General features: G+C 34.9%; 1 protein-coding gene across 2 annotated transcripts; it reads right to left on the bottom strand.

Annotated features, from left to right (window-relative positions):
* Nucleotides 1-2,907: 2,907 nt before the first annotated feature.
* LOC148853293 (putative protein phosphatase 2C 39) lies at nucleotides 2,908-14,284 on the bottom strand. 2 transcript variants are annotated; one of them, XM_088986189.1, is made up of 7 exons: nucleotides 13,992-14,284; nucleotides 13,802-13,873; nucleotides 7,604-7,717; nucleotides 7,378-7,473; nucleotides 3,966-5,289; nucleotides 3,612-3,876; nucleotides 2,908-3,248 (listed from the first exon to the last, which is right to left on the bottom strand). In XM_088986189.1, exons 5-7 carry the CDS (start codon nucleotides 5,235-5,237, stop codon nucleotides 3,121-3,123), a joined length of 1,665 nt encoding a protein of 554 aa, XP_088842315.1. In that variant the 5' UTR covers nucleotides 5,238-5,289; nucleotides 7,378-7,473; nucleotides 7,604-7,717; nucleotides 13,802-13,873; nucleotides 13,992-14,284; the 3' UTR covers nucleotides 2,908-3,120. The 2 variants fall into 2 exon arrangements, with proteins under 2 accessions (XP_088842315.1, XP_088842314.1); XM_088986188.1 differs by lacking the exons at nucleotides 13,802-13,873; nucleotides 13,992-14,284 and adding an exon at nucleotides 9,304-9,558.
* Between the last annotated feature and the right edge of the window lie 12,369 nt (nucleotides 14,285-26,653).

Here is a 26,653-nt window from a genome sequence, read left to right as displayed (position 1 = left end):
ATGAGCCAGATGGTGGCTTCAGCTTTACAAGGATGGATTATAGTATCCAGTGGGCGATGTCCATCTTCAGCACCAATCCTTGATTGGTCTCACTGTTTTAGGAGAATATTGGTCAGATAATGTAGAGGCTTCCCATATAACTATTTGATGGATTTGCCCAGGCCCTGCCATGAGATGAATAACTTATGCACGTTGAGAAGGAACTCGGTATCTGATTCATGTATTCTTGATACATTTTTTCTCGTATGATCATAGCACCTACGTCAAGGAGTATGTCTTACACTGCCGTCACAATAGTTGTAACAACAAAAAGTAATTTAATGAATAAGCTAATTACGCAGACAGCTTAGGATGTACCAACAAGATTCCATCCAATGGTGCAAGGAAACCAATAGAATGTGGACTGTTCATGAAACAGGAGAAACTATTTTAAATATTGGAAATTCGGTTTAAGGTATCAAGTTTTATTTCTGAGAAGCAGAAACTTACTAAGATCCAATGCACATCTTGGATGATGTACGATTTCAACACGAGTAAGAGAGGGAGAAGTTCGACTAGAAGAGGAAACCGGAAGAAGATAAGAATGGGTAACGGAGGAATCGGCTAAGGGATAGGTTAAAGAGTGAGTGTTTTTGGATTTTTTAAATTTTAATTAACGTATAAAAGAATAGTTACCTGTTAGTTAAATACGTTGGTAGCTTCTATATACGTGGCAATAGTAGATGTTTTAGATGTGATATAGTTTTTCATATCATAGTCGGACCCTTTAAATAAAACTTAATAAATTTAATGATAATTTCTACCTATAAAAAGTATTAAATATGAATTGGTAGCATAATTGTAAATTGTTTTTGATTTTTTTTCCAATTTTTCAATAACTTGGGCCTAGTAGGCCTGCCGAAGCCTGGAGGCTGGACTATGCCTATCCAGATCCCGAATGTACTAATTTGTAGCTCGGGTTGAGCCTGTGTTGAAAAGATCGGATTTTGACGTCGGGCTAGGTCTAGACTCAACTCAGTGGTCAGACCCAAAGTCTTAGAATTATGCTAGGTTGACCTTAAACCTGTTTAGCCCGTTCAAGTTGCATCTTTACTTGCAAGTGGTGGTTATTTAGAAATAGGGAAAATTATTAATCAGTATCCTGTATTTTGGTTCGAGTAACAATTTGGTGTCTGAACTTTAAAATACAACAATCTAATATCCAAATTTTCAAAATGTAACAATCCAGTATCCAAACTTTCAAAGTGTGACAATCTAATACCTGCCGTTAAGTGACATTTGAAAAGTCAAAAATGTCTTTCGAATGTCATCTAATTCCCTTTATCAACCATCCAAACATTGACAATAAAACGAACAGTCCCAAATTCTAGATTCTTCTAAACAATCACCAACTTTTTTTTTTAATAGAGGAGGCTAGGATTTGGGGCTGTTCAGTTTTTTGTCAACCTTTGGATGGTTGATAAAGAGAATTAGATGTCATTCAAAGGACATTTTTAAATTTTCAAATGTCACTTTATGGCTGATTAACAGAATGGTTAACGATAGATACTGAATTGTCACATTTTGAAAGTTTGGATATTAGATTATCACATTTTAAAGTTGGGGGACTAAATTGTCACTCGAACCAAAATACAGGATGCTGATCGGAAATTTTCCCTTAGAAACAAATCAAGTATTTTATGAATTATTTGAGTTTAATTTGTTAAAAGCTAAATTTAATTCGGTTTAAACCGAACTTCAAATTTCAAATCAAATTCGAGCGAAATAAAACTTACACGCCTAATCGAACCTAATACATACAAATGATGGGAGAGATTGGCCCTACAAAATTGATCGGTGTCAAATGTGACACGTGATAGAAATTATTCACGCCTGCATACCAAAAATCAGCTTTTTCGGTGATTTCAATTTTATTTGCCAATCCATCAGAAAATTTCATTTTGCTCACTATGAGGCTATAACTTTTTTTTTTCCAGCAAGTAGCTAACCCGCCTCCGGTGAGTGCTCTTCTTAATGGCCAAATAGACTAGGCGTATCTTCTGATACATTACACCAGAAGGCAGAAGAGAGAACCCGTCATGGCTCTCCACTACGAGACTTCATTTTACCCGTTTGTTATGCCTGCCTGTTTTGAAATTGGCACTGAGTTTCTTACAGAGAGTTTCTCATACCGATCTCACAGCATATCTTAACCACACATCCGGAACATCTCCCTCACAGCATGTCCTAGCCACACATCAGGAACATTTCCCAATTCGTATTTATTATTCATGGGACAAGGTGGAATGTGGCCGTGAGGAGAAAATCCCAATTTACCGCCCACTCGGCCCAGAAAGCATGACTGATGAATGATGTTGCCTCCCAAGTCCCAGCTCCAAGTGCAAAACCTCTGTAGCCTATACACTTTCTTACCGTTCTACGACCATGCATTTACCACGCCATACTCATTCGATCCCCCTCTTTGGCCGGACCGACCGTCCAAGATCATCCAAGGGTGAAGTATCACGTCAAAATCAACTCCAACAATTTCTCAATGCCATGTTGATATCGAAAAAGCTTTCACCAATCAAACCAAACCGCCTCGGCGGTGAATTTCAATGACACCACCTGATTGGTTACCACTTACCAGTACCACTTTTATGATACGGGTTACATTCATGATAGTATTAGTTTGGGGTTTCTTTGAATCTCTTGCACTTTTCGTACAACCCAATGGCAATTACGCACGAGGCTTGTGACGCTTTGTTCTCTGGAAACCACTACTCCCTGGAAATGTTACTGCAGTGCAGAGAGCAGAACACAAATGAGAGAGAGAGAGAGAGAGAGAGAGAGAGAGAGAGAAGCATCACAACCCATCACCCATGTAGAGAAAACGGGAGGAGTTCAAGAACTGTGGAGTGATGAGTATGGCTTCCTGCAAAAACCAAATCATCATTGATTTGCACTACATTACAACCATTCTGGAACAGATCCTTATTCCAAACTATGTAGACCCATCATAATATACGAATCCTATACAATCAATTTATACCAGGTATTTCAGTCTGAACCTGGATTATCTAAGGTGCAGTATGGTTTGAACAAAGATGACGTAAGGATAGCATAATGGTTGTTGCATGCCTACAGAGATGTTGAAGCAGTAGATGTACGCTGCTTATTTCCGAGGATGATCACAATAACTGTCACATCATCATGATACTTTCTCCTTCTCCCAGCAGGAATGCTCATTAACTCCTCGGTACTGAAACCTGCAAACGAGAAAATTGTAAATTATTACTATTATTTTTTCTTTTTTTTTTTGTGTGTGTGTTTTCCACTCTAATATGGAAACAGCACTTTAATTCCAGTAGCAATAAGGTGCTGCCGCACTTAGAATGCAAGCAAGAAAATTTTAAAGCGAATAAAAGGAGAAACAAAGAAAACCAATATTTTCTTTTTTAACAAGTAAAAGAAAGCCATGCTAAGTAACCCTAAAACAGTGCCACATGAAGCTGAATCAGAAGACCAGTTAAACATGGTAAGCTAAGAGGTGCAACCAACTAATTAGAACAATAAGCGACCTACAACACCATGGGCATGTGGAGGACAAAGGTGGAAGACTCAAAATATACCTGCATTTTCAGCAGCCCTCAAAACAAGTTGCTCAACCAGATGCTTTGCAGGATCACCGAAAGGGCTATCTTGGATAAACAGATGAACAAGTTGCACAACTTCATCATTGCTGAAAAAGTCAAACAAGCCATCACTCCCTAAAACAACAAACTGATCATTCTCTGTCACTCTATGACTCTTGGTGAATGGATGAGTATATACATAAGGAGGACTACATAAATTGCGAACTCGAAGGATCCCCATCAATGCATCATTCATTTCTTTCTGCGGGAAATACAAAACAAATAGGTGAATAAAAGATAAATGGCACAATTTCTGAAAGACTTTATTGTCAACAATGAGGTAGACATTACCCTTTTCAGGTAACCAACTCCAAATGCTCTGGTTAATTTCAGCTTCCCTTTCACTCTTCCCCCAAAAATAGGGGAGGGATCATCAGGATGATCAGCCATAACTTTCTCGTACTCTATTTCATTGTCAACTGTATGAGTTTCTGTCAGCTGGACTGCCTTCACTAAACTACCTTCCTGGATACCACCCGTAGCTAGTACAGCCCTACTATCCCCTAAATTCAGAATATACAAGTCATTCCCATGAAGAAGCACTACCAGAACACAAGATCCAACAGATACCAAATCAGGTCGATCTTCCATTTCTTGTTCAATCATGGACATAAAATCACTCTCAGCTTGAGCAAGAGCACAACTGAGGCAACCCAGCACACCAACACGGAAGGATTCCGATGGGAACTCCCTATCAAATGAATGTGGAAGGATGGCTCCATCCTTCTCAGAATCAGAAGAGTCACCTTCTTTGGCCAGAGAAAATCCAGTCCTGATAGGATCCACTCCTGCTGAACCACTTTCCAATGAATCATATTTCTTCCTTGTCCTCCATTCCAGTAAATGCAAATAAAAACCTATATTTTCATAAAGAGTTCCAGCTAGAAAATCAGCTGCATCCCTTCCATTGAATCCATCATATACTCCACAAAACAGCCATCCATTTTCTTCAGAACATACAGCTTGGACTCTGTCTTCCCCTGCAGCACCTCCAGCCATTTGCACATCCATAGCATTGAGAAAGCTGGATGACTCTATCCTTGTAGGAGCACTCATAGGTTTCCCCAAATTCCTTCCACTTTCAAGGAGATCATTCTCTATAGATACACTTCCGCCTGAAGTAGACATGCTACCCTGAGAACTCAGTGATAAAAGGTCTAATCGTGCAAGAGAAGGTGAGGATTCTAACCTTCTGAATGAATTTGGAGAATCCAAACCTGGCAATATTTCCTCTCCGATTATACCATTACATATGTTTGTGTTTGCCAAGGTAGCATTAGCACTAAGAGCAGCACCAGACAAACAAGAAAAAGAACTGCTTCTCATCCTCATTTTGGAGCTTTGGATCTGAACCTCCGGTGAGAACTCAACCTCATTTTTTACCAAGAAAGAGTTGTCCTGATTAATAGTGCTGCACTGATAGCCAAAACTAACACTCAGTTCCCCTGAAGGCTCAGGGAGATCTAGATACCCTTTCATTATTTCTGGATCAAAGGGTGGAAGAGCACACATGCTGTGGTGATCAAGAACTGTTCTTCCTTGAACAGAGAGTGTAGAGCCCATACTAGATGAAAAGACAGAGTTTAAGACACTTAGAGATAGAGAGAAACTGAACCTGCAAAGGATTAACATTTATGATTGTCATCACTTCAGAAATCTTTATAATGAGCAACAGCTCATTTATTCCATAAGGTCCGTGCATCTTCCCAAGATTGGAAATTAACAAGACCATTGCTCTTAAATATAAATTATATAAATTTTACAACAATAATCTAAGTTGGAAATTTATAGCAAGCATAAAAAGAAAAATAATGCATGCAAGAATCTAAAATTTCTTGAATAAGAAAGTTTTAATTTTCTATCAAGATTTTCTGAGATTCTCAGACTACAGATATATGTAGAAAAGAAAAGAAAATAATAAAAAAGTACTCCAAAGCAGTAATAGTAAGCATGCTTATAAGTGCTCAGTATGTGTCATTATGTGTAACATTCACAACTTTCTTACAAATCATCACAACACGCAAAGGGGACCAATCCTAGTTCATATCGGAGGAATAGCAAGTGAACCATCTATAGAAGTTCAGGCAAAGCAGTAGCAATTCTGCCTTTTCCTAACAGATAAACAAGTTTGAACCCATTTTAATCTAGACCTCCAGAAAGGAGGATGGCAAAAATGTCCAAGTAAGGAAAAAAAGAGCCATTCAGCATGTCAAACAGGAGGCTTTTTAGATGACCTAATTAACCCGGATGGATTAGGTAAAAAAGATTGGTGATGCCACATGCACACCAGTGTTTTCAATCAACCGTTAACCTGGGTGATCAAACCATTTGAACCATCAACCAGCAATAAATCTGGTTTGAGTTAGCCCCAAACCTGGTAGCCAGTAAAAACTGTTGACTTGGTCAGAGACCTGTTGACCTGGATGGTTGAACTGTCAACTCACTTGACCCAGACAATGGGTCACAGGTTACAAATTGCATTATATTTTTGTATTGTTAAGGTTTAATTTTTTATTGTAACCTATGGCCACTGGTTTTTAGGTGCCTTTTTGCATTCTAGATGGTGGAAAAGAACAAGGATGGAGACCAAGTCCATCAACATATATAAAACAAAGAAAAAAATGAAGAGGTGCAAAAACTTCTGGAGGCCATAACTTTGTGCTCGGTGATTGCATCAGGGTAATTTTTTATGATTTTTGGTAACTTTTCATAATCTGATGCAGCCCCCTCTATCTCCCACCTGAACAGGGCTTAAAGTTCTTCTTAATTAATAATTATTAAGTTATCAAGTTAGGTCAATTAATCAATCCAACTAAGACTGACTTGGAGCATGACCCTTTTGGCTCAACATTTAGGTTGTTACAATAACAATGGAAAGCCAATGCACCACTATCATAAAAATAAAAATGATATTCATTCATTGTCAAAAAAGACCATGAGCATATTCTTTAATCATATTTTCCTCACACAATTTTTCCATTATGAATCAAATATTGATTTATATGGCCAGCTAATTTAAAATGCAAACAGCACCAAAGATGAGAATATATGCACTGTTTATAATAAATGAGGATATACAATTCCAGTGCAAATGTTTCCAATTAAACCTGTTCATGGGCCGGGCTCGGGCTTGGCTTTTGCCAAATTTTGAATGGGGTCTGGCCCGAAGCCCGAGCCCGACAGAGTGTAAGTCAAGCCCGTAGCCCGGCCCATGAATAAGTGATAATGATAGATCGTGAATTTGTGATTTAACAAGTTGATTCTTTTACTGCAAGGGCAGTTTAGCATGAAGACTCCAACATACAGCTGAAATCTTTTAGTTGTTGTTTTTTGTTGTTGTTGCCATCAATACCTTTTCTTTTGATTGGATTATCTTTGCTTAGTAAGGTTATAGAAAGGCAAACTACTCCAGGCCACCAGCAATATAACCCAAACAAGAAAAGCTTGTAATAGTTGAAAGGTTCAATCAAATAATTCGATCAAGAAATGAAGAGAGGAACCAGAAGTTATCGTTAAACACCAAAAGAAAAAGCTTCAACAATATTAAGTCCTATACAAGAGCTCCAATTTATTATTTAATCATCAAGCATCCCTTTAGATGCACTAATTTATTACTTAATCATATATGTAAAATAAAAAGAAAGATGAAATTCACTAATGACAAAAGAAAAAAAGAATGAAATTCATCATGAAAATTGCACACCTGCCACAAATATGGAGGTCTTCTCCTTAACATATGAACCCATGAGTAGGGTATAATTGTGGTAGTTCCAAGATTCGGTTGCTTGAATGCTTTTATCTGGCCATTAGACATGACTAACATATGAAGTAACTAAAAGATAAAGAAATCATAAAGAATGTAAAACCCAAAAACAGAAACTTATATACAAACACTCCCAAGAAGCTGTAAACAAGAAAAAAAAAAATACCACTCTTCCCATTATTTACACAACGAGCACCATATGCTTGCCAGATTCCTTTGCCTCCTCCATTCTTTCATGTGGTCTTAATAACACCTCAGTTGAATGCCATTCAATAGTTACCTGAAATTCAAGTTCGGAATGAATCATAAGCAATTCACATCAGTAAGCAAATCCTGAGAAAAATACCCAACACCTAATGCCCAAGCACAAACATAAGGCAATTGGTTGCATCCCAATTACCCATCCAACTTAGAATTATTTTATTCTCTTCAACATTTTTTTGCCCCTTAAGTCCTTAGTGCATTAAATATCATTGTATATTTGTATTTATCAATATATTTAGTAATTAAATCTCTTTATAAATAACATTACACTTCTTCCCTCAAAGAAACTAGCACATTAAATGGAAATATTTAAAATGATCCTCATATTTCTTCTCTTTAGATGCTGAAATTCTACCCTTTTTGCTATCTAGATGGATAATAATGAATTGGTGTACAAAATTTAAAAACAGATAAGATTATGAAGCCCTCACTATGCAAGGAAGATGGAAGGATTAACTAATTATCAGGTGCATATCTCTCTTCTAATAATATTCAATAGAAAATAAATGCGGTGGCTAAGGGCAATAAAAGCAATAACTATTAACTAATATGAAGTAAACCAAGCATAAAAAAGGAAACATAAACTCTAAGATTTTAATCATCAATATAGTTCCATATAAACCGTTTGGCCTTTCTCCCTTTTTCTTTTCCTTCCAGAGAAATAATTTTTAGCTTAGGAACTCATTTCCTTTCTATAATAGCAATAATAATAATTTCTGCAAGCTGAAACATCTAAAAAGCAACAAAAGGGTCAAAATGGTACTCAATGTCAAGTCTTTTATTAAGCTAAAAAGTGCTTTTTCTGACCTGGGTTCGGGAGAACACACCCGATGAAGTACAATAATTAATAAATATGGTTCTCCTGGCTTAGCGATGGACTAAGGTAAAATCAATAAATCCGAGATACAGGGAGTTCGTTCTCTCTAAAATCTTATCATGAAAGGATAACAGCACTCCAAAGAGAACGGGGTGAAATTGAGTTTATATAATTCAAAAGAAATCTTCCGATAATAAAAAGGTTATCACAAAGCAAAATTTAGATACTCTTTCAATTCCATTACTTAGATTCTTGACCCCAGACTTCAACTCAAGAATTCAGAAAACTTGAAATTGTCTACCAACCATTTCTCATCCGAATTTCCAGGTACGACGAAAAGAAGAGAAATACCAATAGCTAAAACCCAAGATATCCAGATCTCCATTTTATGTAAGGCGGTTACCGAGATTGAATCCAAAAATTTAACAAGAAAACTTCAATAAAGGTTCAAAACCAAAGAAAAAATTAATTAATTAATTAATTAATTAATTAATAATAATAATAATAATAATAATAATAATAATAAAGCTTTATTCAGAAAAAACGATAAGGTACAGAAAAGAAGAAGAAGAAGAAGAAGAGCAAAGAACTCGTTGCATAAACATACATCATTTCCGCCACTAAGGGACAGTAATAGTAGAATCAACAATTCAGAAATGTCAATTTAAAAAGAAAGGAACAGAGGTTATCTCTATAATCAGCGCAAAACGTATAGAAGAATAGACCAAAATTAGAAATTAAAAGGAAAAAAGAAAGCGAGAAGACATGAACCCAGATTCACTTACACATAACGACCTCCACCCCAGCTTCTACAGAGAGAGAACAAAGCTAGGGTTCGGGAAACCAAAGATGAAATGGCGCTTCTGAACCCTTGAAGTTCTGTGCTAAGTATAAGAATTAAGAAGACGAAGAAAAAAAAACACAAGATATCTGAGTTGACCTGGAGAGAGAGAGAGAGAGAGAGAGAGTATTACAATTTACACGGCGAATGAACAGGAAACATGCCAAGCACCGCGAGAGTCCGACGCGCGCGACGGTCCCTATCAGCAGTGCGGCCACCAGAGCAGCGTTACTTGGACGCGCCACGTTTCAAGCATCCAGTCCATACAAAATGAGGGTGGCCCATTCGAGGCCAGAAGACCTTTTCCTTTTCCTTTTTATTTTTTTAACTTTAATAATTTAATGTTCGCTACGTACATGGTTAATGGTTTTTATTTTATTTTTGGGTAAAAATTAAAATATTGGGTATCATTACATGTTTGTAGTTGGTAGAGAAGAGATCAGATTGGCGCCCTACAGACGTTCTTGGCATGAGGAAATATTCTCAATACACGGCTACGATGAGATGTAAGGTGCGTGTGAAGCGCGGTCAATGGGGAGCTGATGCGAATACTGTACAGAGACGATAGTTGCTTTTGTAGGTGGGGACTAGGGTAGGGAGGGAGGGGCCTTCGATTATTATTTGGGAAAAGGTGAGTTCAGCGTGGGACCCAGTTGTGTCCGTATTACGCGGCGGGTACGACTGTGGAGAATGGAGATGGAGAGCGCTGCTACCTGCTACCTCACTTTTTAGTTATTGAAAAAAGAAAAGGGATACATCACCATCGGCCACCAATCAGATGGTGACAAACAAATCTTTTTTTCATCTTTAATAAGTTTCGAACAAGTGACGAGATGCAAATGGTGACAAATAAATACGATAACGGTGGAACATGCGAGGGAAGTTTTACTCCGTTTGTTAAATAAAACCCATTTTTTTCGAGTATTTTCCTCTTCCTTGGCAGCGGCGGTGAATCAGTCGTGGATTCTCTCCTATTTCAGACCTCCACCTTTACCCTGTCATCCTCTCTCTCTCTTTCCCTTTTTTTTCTCTCTCTTGTCTTTCCCTCCATTTTCCTCTTCTTATGTTGTTTGTTTCGTCACCATCGAGATCCCGAACACTCCCCTGTTCAAGATGAAGCATAGTGGCGACAGATAGGAATGGCAACAGAGCGAGTTTTGGGTGGGGATTATATTCTCTGTTCTCAACCCCAATTATAAAATTAACCCCATTCCCGTCTTTGATCCCCGACAGGGATGGGTTTCCGTAGGAACCTAAATCCCTAAATTTTTTTTAAAAAATAATATTTATTTGAAAAATAAATTTTCTTAAAATAAATAAAAAAACTAAATTATAAATAATTTTTTAAATATGTTTTAATATATATAATATAAATAATATAATAATATATATTTAATATATACCGAAATACGATCGGGACCAGCGACAGCAACGGGATTTAACAGCGACAACCCCCTCCCGTTTTTTGATCTGATTCACTTTAGTCGAGATTTACCCTGTTCCTCTATCATCGTCGGCGGTCTAGTAGGTTATGTGGCCGTCGGGTGGATGGGGGAGAGAGAGGGAAAAGAAACCTCCGGTCGCTAGCTGCCATCTAAAACGATTAGAGTTAATTTTCATGAAAAAAAAAAGAGATGCAAAGACAGGTTAATCCATCCAACGGTGATGGTTGTTTGTCGCCGGCAGTAGTGGATGTTAAGTCGCCGCCAAATGGATGAAGAGAGGAGAAGAGGGTAGTACTCGAAAAAAATGGGTTTTACTTGACTAACTAACGACGTAAAGCATCCTCGCGTAATTCAACGTTTGCATGAAATAGAGGACGCGTGGCCTTCAATTGCGTGAACGGTGCCCTGACCGAGGGTGCCTAAGACTGAAGCCGAACTCCACAACTACACAATCACTGTAGGGCCACCCCTCTCCTGTTGTAGGGTATACCAGTATTATTCATGGTCTAAACTATCAATTCAATACCATATACTGGATGCAGGATGCAGACCAATACGTACGTGACACGGATGGAATGTATTGACATTTGACGGTATTGGTGAATGGTGATGTGTTGATCGCTATCAACCGATATTCCAATGTCAATCAAAACTTTAACAGTCTGGAGAGAGAGAGTGGACAAAAATAAATAAAAGAATAAATTATTGATTATTAAAATCGAATTGAAATTACTATGGATTTTGTAACTTGCTAGAGTTGGTATTCATTCAAAGTTTTCCCATGTTCCAATCAATACTCCAAACCAACCCTTCACACTTCACGTAAATTACTAAAATATAGGTGTTTATACTTTATTATAGATACTTAAAATTTTATTTAAAAATATTTAAAATGAGAATGAAAAATGTAAATCTACAAAATGCTTGTTTACAAGGGAATAATACAAAAGTATATATCATCGGGAACATGGAAATCCCGTTAAGAAAAGTTAGTCGTGAATAGGGGTATTCATGGTTGGGTTTGGTTAATTGTTAGTTTTTTATATTGATTAATCAAAATCGAATTGGTAGCTTACGTATTCTAAAAATATCAAACAAATCGATTCAATTAACTAGAATTTTCAGGTTAATTTCATCAATTCGTTTCAATTTTTCTTGCCCACCCCTAGTTGTGGGTTGATGGTATAGATTGTTATGGAAATATTGACGTTAAAGAATTTTAAGTCAGCCAGCCACTCCAAAATGTTGAAGTAGGCACGCTTTTAACACTAGTGCAAAGAGTGATGACTTAACTAATAATATGTCTAATCATTCAACAAGTGAATAATGGAAGCCACGTACAAGCCCATACTATCTCTTTTTCAATGGTTAAGGTTCAGATTGGAAGGAGTATAAATACAAATACAAATACAAATGCATATAAAATAATTGGCAACTTTCTCCTTAGGTGAGAAATTTGTTTATCCACCTAGGAGTAGGGGTGATCATGGGTCGGCCCAGGCCAAGCTTTGCACTTATAGTAAGGGCTATAGTTTAGGCCCGGGCCCGGCCCAGCCCAAGGTCCTAGGCCTGAAACATAAGCCCTAGCCTAGGTCTACATGGGCTCGGGTTGGGCATGATTTTGGGCTAACATCTTTCATATATAAAACATTACATATCTATAATATTTTATATTAAATGGTATAACATGTATATAAAATCATTTTATACATTATATAATATAAAATATTACATATAATATAAATTATACATGTCATGTTATAATATTTATATATAAAATATATAATCTAATGTAAAATAACATATATACATATGTATACATTATACACAAAATGTGTAAACTTAAATATATGTGGGTCGGGCCAGGCCTGAAGTATTAAGCCCAAGCCCGACCCTAAAATTTGTGGGCTCGGGCTGAAATGATCACCCCTACCTAAGAATAAGTGATACCCAAGAAAATAAACATTTCCTAATCTCCACATAAATATGAAATAAAAACATAAGATTCCCCTCTCAAAATCCCAAAATCGAATGCCCTCCAAAGATTAGAAAAGTTCTTTGCAACATCTAAAGGTGAAGAGGGGTTTAAATAATTGTCAGAAACGTCAGGGAGGTATAAGTATTTTACCCTTAAATAAATGGATGGGCAGGCACCCCTTCAACTCAAGAGGCATGGGTACCTTAATTATGTAATTTAAATAAGATTTTTCGAAAAGTGTAACTTAAATAAGTTACATTGGTTAATTACGTGGGCTAGACCATCAAGGAGGAAGATCAAAAAGTGTCCACGAGAATTTTACCCATGTCTACCCATAATTCATCACCCTCCCATATAGGAGGATGAGATGTTCTCCATGTGTGATACTGCATGTAAAAAGAATTTGTATGGGCAGGAGATCTGGAGTGGAAAGATTGTCTTCGAAAACATTAATTTCCATACTCTTGCTCCTTCAAAGCCAACAAAATTGAATCACACCGTATTATGTGTGCCCCACCGTGCCCCACAGTAACAAAAATGGGTGAACAAATTCAATTAATCGGTCCGGTTATAAATTGAAACTGATCAACCCAATTAACTATCTTCTCAACACGAATTACAGTTGCAACAACATCGGTGTTGGGCGAATAAGACCCCATCCATTGGCATCCTAAATTCCTAAGAACTCTCTGGATGCCGGCAAGCCTCCTAGGATCCCATTTTCAACATAAAACCAGCAGAATGAGCACAAAATATCAAAATAAATTTAGAAATTTCTTAACGTTTTTTTTGGGCTAGAAGAAGATAAATTCTAACATTTTTTTATCATACTTGGGAGAAATGGGATGAAAGTCTTCTTCCTCTACCTTCCAGGTGTAAAGAAGCTTTTGATTGAAATGGAACCATTAAAAAAAACTATGCGAGATGGAGCAAAACAAATCTTCAAGTTGGGAATTGTACGAACTGGGTAGGAAAAGAGTAAAACAAAAACTAAACTGAAGCTAAAACTAAAATCATACCTAGGTTGAGATGAGAGATCAGAGTGGAACAACGCGGCAAGATTGCAGGAAACGGATGAGATTTGTCTTGTTCTGTTCAAAAATTTTCAATTTTGAATAAAGGAGCTTTTAGCATGAGACAACCCCACCGTGAACTGAGAACTATGAAACTGGGTTGGAAAAGACTGAAAGTCTAAGACTAGAGTCATACCTGGGTTGAGATGAGAGATAAGAGCTGAACGATGAAATGTGCGAACTGGGAGTAGCACTAAGCATAGTTCGAGACAATGAAACTTTGGGACTGTTTTACACTCCTCTTGGGGATCTCCAAAAGGACCAAAACAGGGGAAGAGTAGTCTTTAGTTGTCTCAGTTCTTCGGTTTGGCCAGAGGGAAGGGAACAAAAAGAGTCCTATTTTGAAGTAGTATTTCACTGTATTCACGACTTTGAATTGTGATTGCCTTTAAGTCCATTTTCGAGCTGTTAATTGGAGGTGGAAAGGATAAGGAAATTCTTATTGCAAGTTTCCTTTTCTCTATATAGGTTGTTTAGCAAGTTTTTTTACTTTCCCTATCAATTACAGTGGCCTTTAGTAGCGTGTAATTTTCGCGGATGGGACTATTTTGGTTTTATCCACATTAAGATATAGTGTTTTGGCATTTTGTCAAAATAGCGTGTATAGGGACGGGTTACACCCTAATTTAGCGTCCATAGTATTTTCTCGTGAATGATTCATATTATGGTGTGGGTAGTTTGTGGGAAGATTTCAGTGTAATGCACATGTATTATATTGGTCCAATTAATCTCATTTTATTTAATCTTTTTATAATTTTTAAATTTTTAATTTATAATATTTTATCAATAAAATAGTAATTTTTAATGTTAATTTTAGCATAAGTCCGACAATTTTCCTTCTTAACTCTTTTTTCATTATTTAAATATTAGTTTTTTAATATTTTTATCAATAAAATAATATTTAAAATATTAAATTTTTTAATATTTAAAATAATATTTTTTAATTATTTAAAAAATGCAATTGTTATCTACATATTGATGCTTTTTTTTAATTTATTTACCATATAAAATACAAAAATTATACATTTATGATTGACTGTGTAGATTTTCAATAAAATGTATATGAAATACATGGAATCAAAAAGTGTGGTATCGACCTACAAAACGCCACTATGGGTGTGGCTTGGTTTGGTCCACACAATCTATCCATAGTTCAAAACAGCTATGAACTGCGGTGTGATGTGGATTAGTCATTGCCACAAGGTGTGGTGTGATGGGAAAAGGACGAGTTGCTGATGTGGCGTTTAACCCTATATAATATAGTATAGATTTGCACGCATACTTGATGTTATTAATGCATTTTTTGGGATTTTGATGTTTTCCTTACAATATCCATCTATAATTTACCAAAAAATAAAATAAAATATGTCCAATAGCATTTTGTTAGTGTATGGGGTGTTTTCCTTACAATATCCATCTACAATTTACCAAAAAATAAAATAAAAAATGTACAAATTACTTCCAATTAGTGTATTTCAAAGTTTTTAAAATTTGATTGGACAAGGAACCATTTTGGAGACCGATTCCCGAGTTGAAACAGTCCAACTATTTGGTTCAAACAGACAGCCCATTCTGATTTAAAAAATAAAATTAAAATTAAAAAAAAATGTCAAACTTTGTTGTTAGGATCAACAATTCAACCACTCAGGTCAGTGGGTTGCTGACCATATCAATGGCTTTTGGCCAAAAAGTGATTTTAAGGTAAAACAGAACTGATTACTTGACTGATTCCCAAGTTTCCAAATCTGACCGTTTGGTCTAATCCGATTTTAAAACCATGGTGTATTTAAATACCCATTCTAAAATTGCATTTCTAACTTTTTTTTTCATCATGTCTTACACATGGGATTAAGCCATTAAGGAGTAGGGACATACAAGGGCGCATGGAAGGTCCAATGACTGATCTTGCACCTCCATATTCAAAGGCAAATCCAATTACCTTTATCTATTGGGTCATTGGTATCTTTCCAAATTCCAATCATCTACGAGTAACATATCCTAGTAGAAGGGTGGCTTGCGTTGGAACAAAATAAATGGGGAAAAAGATACTATGAAAGAACATGTAAATTTTGAAGGACTTTTTAATGTTTTTCTCGAAATACCTTTTAAGGTTCCCAAAACATGACTCATACAAAATACAAATATTTGAGCAATTATCATTTTATAAGTTTTAACATTATACGATACTATTAAAATATTCTAATCAAATTTTTATTGCTTGAATATAATGTCAACTATTTAAAAAACGATACAAAAATGGAATCGTTCTGGCCACTGGTTTTTGAGTCAATGGTCTGACTATTTGGTTTGAACGGATGGTTCGTTTTGACAAACAAATTAAAAAATAAAAAATGGTCAAAACCATTGAACGAGTCGATGGATCGACGGTTTGACTGCACGGGTCAACGAATTATTGACTTTTTCAATGATTTTTGGCCAAAGACTAGATTTGAGGTAAAACAGAACCGATTGCCTAAACGGTTCCCAGGCCAAATGGTCCAACCATCTAGATCTTGAAAACCTTGCATAAATCTATATATTCTAATATAATGGGTTTGAAAAAAGTTAGCTACACGTATCAATACTTTATACAAGGGAACATTAAGGTAGGTACTAGGTATCATAAACCATGTGGTTATTCCCAATTCAAAATATTTTTAATTTTATTGAGTAAATTGAAGTAAAGATTTTATCATCACTATTCACCATTACTTAAATTAAATTAATTAAAGCCTCAAGGACAACTAGAATCTCACATCCAACGAATCCCTCTCATGCATCTCTCAATTATAACCCCTTTCCATCCAACAACCTTATTTCCCTCTTCTACATTGTTTGGTCAGTCTCAAACTCTCAATAGAAATTATGATTGATTGAACAGCCTGGCTGGTGTTGTGGTCTTGACCTCTTCCATTGATATTTCATAATATGGGAACATTTCTCGATGATATTTTATAATTTTTTGTACTATTATTAGGAAATGTTTCTAATACACGACTGTGATGTGCTTGTGTGATGTTGTGGGGCGCAGATGTGAACTCAATTTTTGTCCTAGAAAAAATAATAATTTCACTTTTTTCTGTAAATGTTGACACCCCATTCTTTAGTAACCAGGGAGAATGTCTATCAGGTGGGCTATGTTAAGGTTCAACAAATTTAATTTGTGAAATTTTGTTAAGAAATTTTCTTCAACTTTCTTTTTTATCATATTTTTCATTGAACTAAACACAGTCGTAGGAACTATTCCTCATCTCCTTGTGATAGTAAATATATTCAAAAATAATGTATTGTTGTTTGTTTACTACTTTTATATTTCTTCTTTTATTTGGGAAAATTATAGTCTTAGCCGGTTCAACATTTAAAATAATGTTGCAACTTTGTTCAAAAACCAACAAAACTCTCACAACCAGCTATACATTTCAAATTATAAAAAACCACCCACCATGTCTTTAGAGGCTTATGTGGTTGTTGCCAATATGGGACTCTTAATCCATGTTAGACAAAGTAAAAATCCTATACTAAAATCGCCCTTAATGTTGGGTTATTTGAAAATAAAAAATAAAAAAGTTTTTCAGTTTCTTTCCCACTCCCTCCGTCTTTTGATCTCCCTTTCACTCTCTCACTCTCACAGTCATCTCCCTCTGTTCAACGACTATGTGATTTGAAAAAAGGGTTTTACATTCTCTCTGCCAATCTCTCTCGCTCTCTCCCTCTCTGTCAATCTACCGTTCTCCCTTAATCTCTCTGATTTTGTTTCTCACTTAATCTCTCGTTCTCCCTCATTCTCTCTCTTAGTCAATCTCTCATTTTCCGTCATTCTCTCTCTCGGTCGATCTCTCCTTCGCCCTCAATCTCTATCATTCTCTCTCAATTTCTCTCCCACTCCCTCTCTCATTCTTTTTTTTTTATAAGCGTGCATGTGCTTTTCACGTGGCGATTCTAGATGATGATCATTATGGTAAAATATATCCAAAATTTTCTATAAACTTTATGTACTTTTTATTTTTTGTTTCTATATTTTTTCTTCTTTTTATTATTAATTAGACGTAGATTGCAAAATTCAAATCTGATTACATAAATACATCATCCAAATATGTGATAATCAGATCGAATTGGAAAGTTTCAAGTATCATTGACATGCTTACCTGTTTGGCTAAACTCTTCTTTTTGTAGTGTTTTATTTTTTTGTTGTATATTTTTTCTTTTGTTCATTTATCAAATAAAAAAATGTGAAACTTAAATAGAGCAAATGAAGCAAAAAGTAGTAGTTCAATTTATAATTTAAACGTTACAATTAAAACGAGACTAAATTCAAAAAATGAGTATTTTAGTCATTGCTTTAAAAATCAAACCAAATCAAATAGTCGAACCATTTTCGCCCAAGAACCGATCATGTCACTAGTTTTGTTTTGGCCCTGAACCGCTATTTTACAAAAAACTATTGAAATGGTTAAAGAATTGTTAACCCGACGGTTGAACTTTTAAAATGTTCGACCTAGTTAATGGTTCCCGTGCCACTTTCAAACTAATTCCATTTTTATTTATCTTAAAATGGAATTTAGAAAATAAAATAATTGAAAAAAACTTTCATATCTCATAATTTTGTTCAATTATTCCTAATGGCCAAAATTAGTTAGGATTTTTAGTTTTTCTATTTTGATTTTGAATTTTCTCATTTCCATTATTCTTTTTAAGTTGTAACAAAAAAAAATACAACTCCAATGAAGAAATTAACAAATTGATGCAAAAAGATGAGAGATTAAGCATCGATCTTATATTAAAATCTGAGATACACCAAACCATTGATGAAGCAAATGATATGGGATTTAAGAGAGATGGGAGAGATGTAAGAAGAGGGCAAATAGCCACCGACATCTTCTTCTTCTTCTTCTTCTTCTTCTTCTTCTTCTTCTTCTTCTTCTTCTTCTTCTTCTTCTATCATTTTTTAACTTCTCAACTTTAACAAGTCACCTCCTTCTTAGAGTCTTACACTCCCCTCTCATAGCAATGTATATAAACGATGGACTTTAAACTAATACTAATTTAACAGTCAAAATAAAAAATTACATTATATTTTACATCTTACCAATTTGACCCTCTCAAACTAAACGATTGAACCCTTGACCCAAAAATTAGAAGCCACAGCGGTTCCGTTTCTAGGTTGGTTTTTAAAACCTTCATTTTAATAAAAAAGTTCCACAATCTTATTCATATTTTTAATAGTAGTGTAAATATAGAATTATAGATGTGTTCAATTTTTTCTATTTTTTTGTGTAAAAATAATTTCGATATGTCACCCTTACTTTTTATTTAATATGATACATACATGATATTATACATATGCCTAAATGCTCTTTTTTGAAAAATTTATGTATTTTTTTATATTTTTATTATTTATTTATGACATTAAAAGTTAATATATTTGACCCAAACGTTAAACTTTTTATTATTAATTTTTATATTTCATTCTTTTTGTCAATTTTAAATTATGTATTTCACTTTCATTGTGAATAAATTAATTCTTGTTTATTACACTTACTTTTATAATTTGGTTAATAAAATATCATAAATGTGTCTAATTTTTCTACATTTTTTGTAAATTTTATATTTATTTCTATTTTAAAACTTTTATTACCTAACTAGAACTTCATAGATTGATTAATTTGCTTTGGATGGTTGAATTGCTTAGCCACCACTTGGACAAAGAATGGCTTTGTTTTTTAGTTAGTTTTTAAATATATTATGAATTTATATTGTTAAAAATATTGACTTAAATCTAACTAGTGAATTTATTAGTGAAAAATAACTTAAAAATATAAGATTTGATAAAAGAAAATGTTATTTAATACCTTAAGTATAAGACTTAATGAGAGGGGATTAAATGAGGTGGAAGGTAATAATTGAATTTACATTTTCAACCCTTATAATTTGAGATGGATTAAATACACAAATATGACCATTAGAAAATCAATTGAAACTGGCATTAAAACTATAATAAATGACTTTTATACCCTTTCTCAAACAAAGAAATCTATGGTAATTTTAGTCCAAAAAAAAATTCACATGGCATTCACACTTTTATATATAGTATAGATTAACCATACTGTATTGAAGAACATAAGACTAACTTGATATGGTTCTAACTTCCTCAGCCCAATTTGATAAAAATTCACAAGAAATTCTTGGCTATGAAACTTGCACCAACTTAATAGAAGTTTATAACTTGATTATACATGTGGTTAGTCTTATGTTTTGCTATGGGATTTGATTAATACCGTATAAGTGTGTAAGAAAAAAAAAGAACAAGAGAGGGAGTGAGAGAGAATGAGAGATCAACCAAGAGAGATAACGAGGGAGAATGAGAGATTGATCGAGAAAGAGAATGGGAGAGATTGAGGGAGAACGGTAGATTCACACACACACAGAAGGGGAAAGAGAGAGAGAGAGAGAGAGAGAGAGAGAGAGAGAGAGAGAGAGAGAGAGAGAGAGAGAGAAATTGACAAAGAGGACGTAAATTTAGAAATCGAAAACCATTTTTTGTTTATTTTCAAATTATATAGTCATTGAGCAAAGAGAGACAATTGTGAGAGTGAGCGAGTGGGAGGGAGTGGGAGAGAAATTGAAAAACCCTTTTTTATTTTCAAATATCCCATTATTAAGGGCAAATTCAATATAGGCTTTTTGCTGTGTCCAACTGAGACTCTTAACCCATGTTGGAAATAGGCACATAAACCTCCAATGACATGGTGGGGGTTTTTTTAAATTGGAATGTAGAACCGCCTGATAGAGTTTTATTGGTTTCTGAACCAACCTGCAACCAAATTTTAAATGTTGAGACGGCTCATGCTATATATTTTCTCTTTTATTTTTTACTTCCTCGTGAATATGCAACAATATTTTGTGTTAATAGATTTTTTTAAGCATATTAGGCAAATTCATTCATAATACTCATTTTTTAGTGCTTCATGGGGCAACACAATTGGGGGGGGGGGGGGGGGGGGGGGTGGGCTTAACCACCCCTAACCTTGGTAGTAGCACGATTTGATCTTAGGTCTTTGTCACAACGGGGCATCCACTAGGTATAGCCCCATGAAGCAAAAAAAAAGAAAAAAAAAAGAGAAAAAAGAATATGTGAAAGTGAAACAAAACAACATAAAAGCAAAGGTTAAACTTGTTGAACAAAAGTTAATTAAGAGCATCGGGAGTGAAACAATGCAAAATATCTCTTCAAAGTTATAATATAAAGTATGTTTTTATTCTATATATAACCAAAAAAAAAAGAAAATTGAGCGCCCATTATTAGCCTTACCAAATAAATAATTTATCTTTCAAATATAATCTATATTTAACTCGAGTTGTAGCTAATGATTAAAGTATCGGTATCTGGTGTCGTATCGGACAACTTGGATACATATACGGATATAGATCGCTTAGGAAATGCATGGATACGAACGAAAAATGCTTGGATACGCTAAGGAAATGCATGTAAATTCAATAATTATATTAATAACTTCAAATTTAATGTCAAAATAACTATAAATAATGTATAAATACATAAGAATTGTATATTTTAATGGTATATCTGAAGAAATATATTATTATTATTATTATTATTGATATAATGGGATGCATAGATATTATACAATTTTATTGATAATGTATCAATTTTTTTTTATTAAAATCCAAGGCACAAAAAATATGCAACCATTATATTTGGATTATTATATCAATTCTTTTTATTTTAATATTTCAATATTTAACATCAGCAAAAAAATCAACTAAAAATTAATTTGCAAATGTTTAGTAAATAATATTTTCACTTTTATAAACAATAAATATGTTTATATAAAATGCAAATGAAATTTTGAAGATGCATATCATACGAAAATTCATAAGTTTTAATTACAAAATTAAAATTTCATTATTAATATTTTTATTTTTATTATTTTTTTTAAATAAAAAAAATTATTTAAATGTAGATTAGTGGGTTTGATATATTCAATTTATATTATATTCTCAAATATTTTTTAAACAATATTTTATCTTTTTAATAATAAATACATTGTTATTTAATGCAAATTGAAAAATTAATTAATAATTTATAAAATAATTATTATAATTTATCAAGTCTACATAGATGATTTTAAGTATTAAAATAATTATTCTATTAATAATATTTTTATTTGTATAAATATACTGAAATTAAAAATCATTTATATATGTGGATTTGATAAATTATTTATTTATTGGTTTATAAAATAATAATTTTGAATATTATTCTTGTTAATTTGTAGATGGAGTTATTGAATATACTATTCATTTAGATTAAATGTAATAATTAATTTAATAAAAGATAATTTATTTCATTTGTTATCCCTAAATGGAAGGTGGCTTGATGGTTAATACACTTGCGCTCTTGGATGTTACGTGACTCATGTTTTGGGGATCGAATCATGCTAAAACCATTCTTTCTAGTGAAGGCTATGAAGCACTTTTCTATGTGATACGCGGGTTCAATATGTCTCTATACCGGTGCATATCAGCCGATATGCTGCAATATGCGCTGATAGTGTATCAAACCGATACACACGATTGATATGATACAGTATTAGTCGTGGCATATCTTGTATCTTCCCTTAGCCATAATGTCACACTACTAGCAACTTGATGTATGACTTGACTAGAGCATTGGATGATAAAATTGAAGTTGCTTTAACATCATAATTAAATTAAACTTAGATGTCTTATTTGATTGGAGCATTTGATGATAAAATTAAGTTGTTTATAGGGATGCAAATGGATCATATCGAATTTGAATTAGGGTATATTCAAATTCAATCCAAAAATCTTATTGGATCTTATGAGTATGGATTTGAATTCAATTCCAATAAAGAAGTCAAATTTTTGGATCTGATCTTATTTAAATTTCTTTAAAAATTAATAAATTATTAAAAGAAAAGTAAAATATAATATTTTAAAAAAGAAAAACAAAATATAACTATCTTTTCAACTATTTTCATCATATATATATGCATTTTTTATAAAAAAACTAATTAATATAACAAATTTACAAATATGTAATATAAATAATATATTTATAAATAAATAACACATATGTGTTATATATATTTATATAAATAAATAACATATATATCGGATCAAATCATCTCGGATCGAATAGGGGTGATCTGAATTTGATCCGAAGATCCGAATAGGAGATATCCAAATCCAAAAAAGTAGTACTGGATCGGATCAAATCAGAATCCGATCCATTTGCACACATAGTTCTAGTTGCTTACTCAGTTTAAGATCATAATTCATTTGGCAAACAAGTGACCACAATCAGGGGTCAAGTGATTCTGGATTAGGAATGGCAACAGAGCAGGGATCATATTCCCCATCACCGAATCTAAAATTAACCCTGATCCCTATCGGGGATAAAATTTGTCATTTATCTTTGATCTCCAATGAGGATGGGTTCCCCGTGGGTAGGGATGAGCAAAAAAAAAAGGCAAACCGAACCAATCAAAACCGAATTGAAAAATTAATTAACCAAACCGGTCAGTTCAATATTCTTAAAAAACAAAAAAAATTGGTTCGGTTTCGGTTAACCTTTTAAAAAAAACCGACGGTTAACCAAACCAACCGACTAGCACCTACCCGCCTTTTTCCCCTTTCCCAATTTCCCCTTCTTCGAAACCTAAACTAGTAAACCTAATGGTCTAACTGTTGGCTTTCTCACTCTCTTAGTCTCTCTTGTCTCTTCATCTTCCCTAATCCCCAATCTTTCCTCCAGCACTAGTCGTCCTCCAACCTATGGCCTCTCACCTAGTGACCAGTTTTCCCCTTGCTTCGGTGCTTCCTTCTCTCTCTCTCTCTCTCTCTCTCTCTCTCTCTCTCTCTCTCTCTCTCTCTCTTGCATGTCATCTTCGTCTCAGTCATGCCAACCATCAAGCATGCAACAATGCTGGTTGTCGCCTCGTCGACAAGCAACAAGCCAGCTTAGCCAGCCCCAACTACAACAACCAACCAAGATGTTGGTCGTCGCCTCGACTCCACCAGGACCGCCACCTCTCAGGCTTTCTCTCTCTCTCTCTCTCTCTCTCTCTCTCTCTCTCTCTCTCATCTCTCATCTTTGCGGCTCCACTACCTCTCAAGCTTTGACTTCAAGTGGCAACAACCACCAACCAGTTTGGCACTGGCAAATCATCGACCACCACTTCGCCCTCGCTCCTCTGCCATGTTTGTTCAGGTATTTTTCCCTTTTTTTTATTTTGAGTGCATAAAAAAATAAAAAAACCGAACCACAGTTAACCTAATTGGTTACATTGGTTCGGTTTCAGTTCAAATTAAAAAAGAAAAATTGATTAGGTCGATTCAAAAAACCCCACGATTTGGTTAATTGAACCGTAAGCACCCCTACCTATGGGGACCCAAATCCCCAAAATGTTTTTACATAATAGTATTTTTTTTTTTAAATATACTTAAAATAAATAAAAAATTTAAATTATAAATAATGTTTTAAATATTGTTCGATAAAATATAATATAATAGTATAGTATAATTAATATAAATAACATTATATATATATATATATTATTGGGGTTGGGGCGGGGTGGGAACCTCAATCCCCATCCCTGGCCTCATCGGGTTGGAGAAGTTGGGTCCTCATTGGAGATGGGGAAATTTCCACCCCTATGCCAGATTAGGTCAAGGTTAACCCAACCCAAGTTGTTGAATAACATTATCCCGTAGTTTTTGGGTTCAGCTTAGGTCGGACTGGGTCTGGATTAGCTCAACTTCTCCAGTCTTCATTTGTCAAGTGTTATTTTTTGGACAATTAAGGATTGAGATCAATTTAATTTTAGGGCATAATTCTTGTGCTTTAGATTTTTTTAACTAATAACTGTTAACATACTTATAAACAGTCGGACATGTAAATAAATAGTTACATAGATAACCATATCTAAGTTGCAGAGTTTGGATCTCCTAAGTCCTATCTATAGGACACTACAACTTCTACATTGGAAACATCTTCCATGTTTATATGTTATCGTTAATTGGGAGAAATTTCCAATGTACAAGTAATGTCCCGGATCTTCCCCGACCTCGGCGTTTATTCCTCCTCATCATCTGTAAAACTTAATATAGTCTTAACATCATCATCTGTGTGGTTTGTTCTCAGTCTGTAATCCCTACGGGCTTGTCATAATGCTCCCATTATATTAAAGTTCCCTGTAACTTCTTCCACCCTGTTACGAAATAGTTCTTGTTCCTTTCTTCTGTTTGTTATGAGATAGTTTTTGTCCCTTTCTTCTGTCAATTAGCCCATGTTCCTTTCTTAATTAGATTCCCCTGCTCCTTTCCCACTTAGATTCCTTTGCACCATCCAGCTTTACCTATCTCGTACCACTTCTCCTTACTAGGTCCCCATAGTGAAACTATTGGGGAGTAGCTACCTCTTATCCTTTTCTCGTGAATACCGTATATCTACTTGGCCAGGATGACCTCAAAAGGCAAAGAGGTCATCTCCACCACTGATTTTATGCATGTAATGGAAGACTTTGATACACTCTTCTCACATGTAGTTAATGTTGGTAGGGAAGACTAGCCATCCAGCTTTGAACCAATCAAGGAAGCTATTAATTTAATAGCACTTACCTTAAAGGATGCATTTTTCTACTTCAACAAGTCACTAAAGAAACCCTTGCCAATCATGTTAGCGCTCAATGGAAAGCTACAACTCCCATGATTGCTCGTTTTATTGAAGGAGGAAGTCTCAAGTTTTCCTTCACTAACCAAAATGATAGGAGAACAACACTAGAAGAAGGACCATGGCTTTATCGTTCTAGTTGGATTCTTCTTGAGGAGTGGCGTGATTCATACACAGGCACAGAGGACAAGCTCTAGACTCAAAGTGTATGGCTACAAATTCATATGATACCTAGAGGTACAGTAGAAGACAACAAAGTTTGCTCACTTGCTCAAGCTGCAGGCTCCATTGTTCTCAATTAGGAGAAAATCCCAATAGGTTGTTTAACTCAAGGTTTGTATGTCTGCAAGAAAATCATTATCGACCTTCGCAAGCCTCTCTATACTGGCCATCTTATCTTTTATCAAGGAAAGCCAATTTGGCTTCGATTTTGCTATGAGCAATTTCCCAGAGTTTGTGCCAACTGCGGTCTCATTGGACACATTTGGTCAAATTGTAAGAGATTGAACCCATCCATCTCTGACTATAGACAACTCCTTGAAGAAAGAACTATCGAAAATCCCAGAGAATGATTGAGAGCAAAATTTTGTCCCAAGAAATCGTTTAACATTCCTGTTTACAATCCTTCTAAAGCAAAGCCAAATTCTTGCAAGTTTCGTCATAGTGAATATGGGTCTAATAAAGACTCGGAGGATGGTTCTGGTGGCCAGAAAAGGCGATGCATTGAGACTTCCTATGACCTACTGGCAATCATCTCCGGCAACTCGTCCACTTCCATGCATGCATCTCCTGTTGAGTACCCTCCTACCCGGAATGCCCCTACTCATCAAACATGTGGCCTTCATGCACCCTTAGGAAGTCTGCATGCAAAGACACACCACGCCAAATGGCAAGGAGACTTGAAACTAGAGTTAACAGCAAATTACTTCACCAAAACTAGGGTTTAGGTACAATAAACCTTCTCACTGGGAAAAGAAAATGTGACCGGCCCAAGAGCTATTACATGGATGTTCCCTCCAATACCCTCCTGACAATGCATAATGGGCAGGTGGCAGAATTCTTCATTTGACAAGTGGTCCCCCCTG

Source organism: Nelumbo lutea, chromosome 4, assembly GCF_056320005.1.
Source record: "Nelumbo lutea isolate HS-2025 chromosome 4, American lotus-T2T, whole genome shotgun sequence".
NCBI classification, from domain to species: Eukaryota; Viridiplantae; Streptophyta; class Magnoliopsida; order Proteales; family Nelumbonaceae; genus Nelumbo; species Nelumbo lutea.
Note: the sequence above shows the minus strand (reverse complement) of the source record. Positions and strands in the feature narration are given on the sequence as shown.

Coding starts and splice junctions, on each gene's coding strand:
- LOC148853293 (XM_088986189.1), bottom strand. CDS start 5,237: ATGGGCTCTACACTCTCTGTTCAAGGAAGAACAGTTCTTGATCACCAC. Junction 3,877..3,965: donor GAGTTGGTTACCTGAAAAGG/GTAATGTCTACC, acceptor TATTTCCCGCAG/AAAGAAATGAATGATGCATT. Junction 3,249..3,611: donor GAGGGCTGCTGAAAATGCAG/GTATATTTTGAG, acceptor TCTCGTTTGCAG/GTTTCAGTACCGAGGAGTTA.